Source organism: Bos mutus, chromosome 6, assembly GCF_027580195.1.
Source record: "Bos mutus isolate GX-2022 chromosome 6, NWIPB_WYAK_1.1, whole genome shotgun sequence".
NCBI classification, from domain to species: Eukaryota; Metazoa; Chordata; class Mammalia; order Artiodactyla; family Bovidae; genus Bos; species Bos mutus.
The window spans coordinates 1965380-1971379 of NC_091622.1; the positions used below are offsets into that span (position 1 = coordinate 1965380).

At 42.9% G+C, this 6000-nt stretch overlaps 1 protein-coding gene across 1 annotated transcript in view; it reads right to left on the minus strand.

The window, feature by feature from the left end:
• ANXA5 (annexin A5) overlaps positions 1-4820 on the minus strand; it is a 33303-nt gene extending 28483 nt beyond the window's left edge. The window contains exons 1-2 of the mRNA XM_070371923.1: positions 4360-4820; positions 4141-4188 (exon numbers count right to left, since the gene is read on the minus strand). Coding sequence (XP_070228024.1) covers positions 4141-4149 — 9 coding nt within the window. The 5' untranslated portion in view covers positions 4150-4188; positions 4360-4820. The remainder of the gene's footprint in view (positions 1-4140; positions 4189-4359) is intronic.
• Between the last annotated feature and the right edge of the window lie 1180 nt (positions 4821-6000).

Here is a 6000-nt window from a genome sequence, read left to right on the forward strand (position 1 = left end):
TGAATGGCATGAAAGAAGGCACTCAAAATCCAGCCAGCTCCTCTGGAATGAAGGTCATTTCAAATTTCTCCATTTCCATTGATAGTGCTTACTCTGCACAGGGCCTTTGTCAACTATCACTGAGCAAAGATGTCAAGCCAACCAAAACAATTTCTTATTCAAATCTTGGAGAGCTTAAACGTGAATCAGGCTGATAACTATGATGTTCATGAAGCTTCCAGCCAAAAAGTATACAGCCTCCTTTTGCTTCATGATATTCCTAATGCCCTGAAGATATTAACTCTTTGTAAACAACATTATAAATAAAACTAAGTTTAGACAGTCAAAAATCTAACTTTTTAAAGTTTCATTATCTTAAAAGATAGCTAAATGACATAAAAAGCTTAAGTTGAATTAAAATGTATTGTATGGATCATTTGTCTATGAAATAGAGCCAACTCTTGATTTTTCCAAACCAAGAACACAGAAGTACACAGTGTAATTTTAAATACTTAAATAAATTAGAATATCTATGAAGGAATTTGGTTCTAGCTAAATACCAAGATTTAAAAAAACTTGTGTAAGCAAGTAAAGCCAGAGGAAAGAAATAGGTCAGGACTCTATTTAAGAAATCCAACCCAAAATATGGCATATCAGATTAAAGAGATGACCCTAAAACATAATGAAAAATTCACTTTTATAATCAGAAGTTGATTGTTGAGAGGAAAAAAGGTGAGAAAACATTAAAAAATACTTACTATATACAGTAATTCAGGCAATTTTAACAGCTCTTTGGTTATTCCTTAGTAAATGTCTTCAACCAGCTTGTACCCAAAGTTAACACAGTAGATTATGTGACTGATCCAATAATCATAATTTATTATTCATTTGGCACTTTATGTGAAAATAACACGAATGCTGTGGTTTCAAACCATATAAATATAAAACCATCCAAATGAATAGTTTCAAACATAAAAAAGAAAAAGTAAATATTACCCAGGTATTGTTTACACACAGGCACATTTGTAATTTATATTCGTCTTGTATGTCATGAGAAGTTTACAGTTATCCAGTGTGCTCTCTTTGAGAAAAACTGGGAAGCCTCAGGACAGACCACTTCTCGCCTGTAACAGTTAAACGGCTGAATCTCAAATATTTCAATACTAATGGACAAGGATTAGGACCAGAAAGAGGTCAGAGCTCAAGTAGTAGCTGCCCCACAAATGCCTCTAACTCCACATGCATTTATCTAACATCACGTCACTTTTTAAAATTTTTATTTATTTTTTAATTGAAGGATAATTGCTTTTTGTTGTTTTCTGTCAAACCTCAACATGAATCAGCCACAGGTATACATATGCTCTGTATCAGCCCACCCTCTAGGTTGATACAGAGCCATACAGCAATTCCCATTGGCTGCCTATTTTACACATGGTAATGTAAGCTTCCATGACGCTCTCCACACATCTCACCCTCCCCTCCCCTGTCCCTGTGTCCACAGCTCTATTCTCTATATCTGCGTCTCTACGGCTGCCCTGCAAATAAACTCATCAGACATCTTTCCAGATTCCATACATATGTATTAGCATGCAATATTTATCTTTCTCTTTCTGATTTACTTCACTGTGTATAATAAGCTCTAGGTTCATCCACCTAATTAGAACTGACTCAAATGTGTTCCTTTTCATGGCCGAGTAGTATTCCACTGTGTATACATCATGTCATTTTTTAAGTAGTTTCCAACATTTGCTACAGCTCTGTCTCCCTACACTGACATCATTAGGGTAAAATTTAACTAAAAGGGGGGCATTGATATGAATTATATTAATGTTATTAATATAAATATACACAAGAGTATAAAATATCCCTAGTATTTGTTTACATACAAAAAGAAACTCCAGGGTATCTGTCAAAGACTCATCAATACTATCTGTCAAAGATCTATCAATACTGTTTTTCTTAATAAAACAGTCATGACATTCATTTATGTATGTGATAACTGATTCCTGGGTATCTGCTGTTATCTGCAGGGTGGTCTCAATATTAAGTGAAAAGAGAAAACCATTGGTATGGAAGATTTAGTTCATAACCGTGAAGCATTACTACTGTGGGAGGATGAATTTTCATTTTTCAGTAAATAAGAGACACTCACATTTAATAATACATTTTAAATTGCCAGAATGTGCACCTCCTCAACTCAGGCATGATTCCATTACTCTACAGATGGCCACAGAGTGGAGGCCTCTGGTTCCCAAATCACACATCAACAAATGGAACTACCATGGAAACTGTTTGAAACCTAACACTGAAGTACTTCAGCTTTCCTACAATTACGTCAGAGCCCAAAGGGAATTTTAGACAGTTAAAGTGCAATTCCCAGAGAAGGCAATGGCAACCCACTCCACTGTTCTTGCCTGGAGAATCCCAGGGATGGGGGAGCCTGGTGGGCTGCTGTCTATGGGGTCGCACAGAGTCAGACACGACTGAAGCGACTTAGCAGCAGCAGCAAAGTGCAATTCCATAATGTGCACATTCTGCACACCATCAAATGTTAAGTACAAAGCCAACAAAACTCCCATCTTAAATATTCTAACAAACTATTTCACTTCCATGGTTTCCAAGGATAATAACAAAGTTACTGTAAAATTCAACACTGTATTTCTTAACATTACTTGTAACTTTTATGATAACTAAACACTGACTTGGCTAGAAAACAGTCCTGTTATATTGTAATAGAGATCACATACAAAATTCTATAATACAAGTCACCAATCTCCCAGGTTTTGCATATACAAAGGCTTTTACATTATTTTTAATTAATGTAATTACAATAATATTCTTTGCAATTATTAATATCCACATTTGGAAAAATGTGTTCATTTATGCTATTTTGGGTAAGGAGTCTACATAATTAAAGGAATTGATTGGAAAACTTCAGGACTCACCGGGTAATCTTACAAAAGAGATAAGAGAAACAGCCGAATGAGCTAAAATAAAGAGAATTATTCTCTGATGCTTGCGAAATCATCATTTACATCGACACCAGCATATCAAGATAGGAAAAATAATTCTCAGCGAAGTTAATCCCATATAAAAGTATCCTTTACATGGTTAAGAATCTAAACCAAAGTTTCCACTTGAAGTAATATGAGAATTGGTTTGCTGTAATTCTTAAGTGCAAAAGAGGAAGAATGGAAGTACTGTATAAATTTAATAAAATTACTAACTTCTTTTAATCCTCCCATTTTCTCTTGGAGAAGACTATGAAAACTTTCAATTTTGGTAAGTCGATCTGATTTTTTTTTAAAGTGAACTATACATGAAAGAGGGCATTGTTTGAGCAGTTTAAACACTTGTTTAAATAAAAGTTTCTGGACTCTTAACAAGCCAGTTAGATCGATGAGCTCTGTGAAATTAGTTTCGGGGTGGAGCTGTCTTAAGTATCGATTTTTTTATTCACTGTATATTGAAGACTGTATGACACAGTCTTTAGACGACTTTCTCTTCCCTACACTTTTGATAAATGTATGCACAGCAAAGAAAGCAATATTATTAGGTAATCAAATTCTGAAACAGTCCCAAGGCAGATTCAATTCAGAACTCGTTGCACGAGTTCGTTACTTAGGAAAAGCAGCTCTTTGGTTTAATCTTTTGGCATGGGGCCGGGTGGAATCAGTTCCTTTGGGTGAGGCTAGGTTGAGCAATAGGAAAAAGCTCCACTACAACTCTACTAGAAAAAGCCAACGCCCACCCCTAGTATTGAAGTACAAAAAAGTTACAGAAAATAAAATCAAAAGAAAAAAGAAATGCGTTCGCATCACATGGCCAGTGAGCTGCATTTGCTTTGGTTCTAACTTCAGCAACTCTGAGCTTTCTGAAAGGCTCCCTTTCACACATTTACTCACGAAAAAAAAGCGCACAAAAATCCGGCCACGTCACCGGCGGCTGCGCCCGCGGGCTGCAGCACCGGGTGGGAGCAGGTTCCGGTGGACTTTTCCCAGTCAGGGGAGCAAAGGGGGAACGAAACGGGAATAGAAGATTGCCCGCAGGCAGATTCAGTTTACTCCTAAACTTTTCTGACTTTCCAACAAATTCTGGAACTCCTGAGCAGTTTACAAAGTTGGTAAATCCGAGCGCTGCGCGGGGACGCACGGCCCTTACCTGTGCCATGGCGCCTGCCCAGGTCAGGAGAAGGTGAGCGACACAGGACTGCAACAGAAGAAAAAGACCGCGGCTTCAGCGGGCCAGACACCTCCTCGAGGCGCCCAGACAGCCCCCCGGCGCCCCGTCCTCCCCACAACCGGAGACCGCTGTCGGCCCAGCGGCCGCGCCCGTCCGGCGCCCCCGCTCCCTCTGCGGGCGCGGCGAGCGTTCACTCACCCAGACCCGAACTGCGGGGAGAGCGACGGGGCGCGCAGAGCCGGCGAGGGTGAGCGGAGGACACCGCGGCAGCTGCTTGCTGGCGGCTCCAGGCAACGGAAACACAGCGGCTCGGTCGGGCCCCGCCCGGCCCAGCCCAGCCCTGCCGGGCGCTCCCCGCACCGCCCCTGCGCGCCCCCGACCGCCTCGGGCCTCAGTGCGCCTGCGTGGGGCGCGGCTGCTCCCAGTCCTCACAGCCTGGGTGGAGCCCGGCCGCCGCTGCTTTGAAACCCGGAGGGGGTTCGGCTCCGCAGGGCACCGGGGAAAGTCTGGCCTTCGTGCAGCGAGGAGGCCGTCGGGAACAGTGTAGGACTCCGAGTTTGGCGTGGGGGATGTTCCTCCGCTCCGTGGCCGCAGGAACGTGGGCCTCACCCAGTGCTCGGACGTCACGGTGCATGCGCATCTTTTTGGAAGACCAGACAGTCACTGCCGTCTAGAAGATTGCGTCTTTGACCACGGTCTAAAATTCCCAAGTTTATTTTTGTTTAAAAAAAAAAAAAGTGTCACTGCTTGCTTGTTAGATAGCCATGTCTTTTATTTGGTGTCTTACTTGGGAAATTTCAAAACCTCCGCCTGGGGTCAGTTTCTATACTCAGAACCAGCCTGCTGCTGCTGCTGCTACGTCGCTTCAGCCGTGTCCGACTCTGTGCGACCCCACAGACGGCAGCCCACCAGGCTCCGTCATCCCTGGGATTCTCCAGGCAAGAACACTGGAGTGGGTTGCCATTTCCTTCTCCAATGCAGGAAAGTGAAAGTGAAATCGCTCAGTCCTGTCCGACTCTTAGCGACCCCCATGGACTGCAGCCCACCAGGCTCCTCCGCCCATGGGATTTTCCAGGCAAGAGTACTGGAGTGGGGTGCCATTGCCTTCGAGAACCAACCTAGAACCTTCAAATAACTTAAATTTGGGCTATTTCCTATTATTAATTAAACGTAAAATATATGAATATCTGTTGGGGGCGGTGGTGGACAGAGACAAAGACAGACACGAAAGGATACTGAAGTAGGCTGATGCAGAGAAGGCAGACAGAAAGACCGTGCCTTTCTCAGACTCGCAGGCCTCGGGGAGGGGAGACACTGGAGTGGGCTCCAGGAGGCAAGAGCACGGAGCTTGCAACTCTAGACACAGTAATGTGTTCTAGGATCAGAAGAGCAAAGTCCTGTGGCGATACAAGATAGATAAGAAGCTAGTCTGCTTTGGGGAATAAAGAGGTTTTTCTCATAAATTATTAATAAATGTAGAACTAGTGTGGTTCTTTGTATGGATAAAACTTTCTCTCTCTCTCTCTCTCTCTCTCTCTCTCTCTCTCTCTCTCTCTCTCTGTCTCCTCTTTCAGCTTGCCTTTCCTCTTCCCTGGAAGCCTCTTCTCAGGCAGCCCAGCGTCTCTACAGTGGCCTCACGCTGCCTAATTTGAACCTCTCCCTGAGCACTGTAGACAGGTGCAGGAGTGTGAAGGCAGCCCTGCGTTCTGCATCTATATCTCCGCAGTAATGCTTTTCATTTTACTGAACTTCACCAAGAGGAGCTCCTTCAGCGAGGCCTGCAGCATTCTCTTCTCACACATTCACTTATTTAAAGTCCTTTTCTTTATGGTCTTTCTC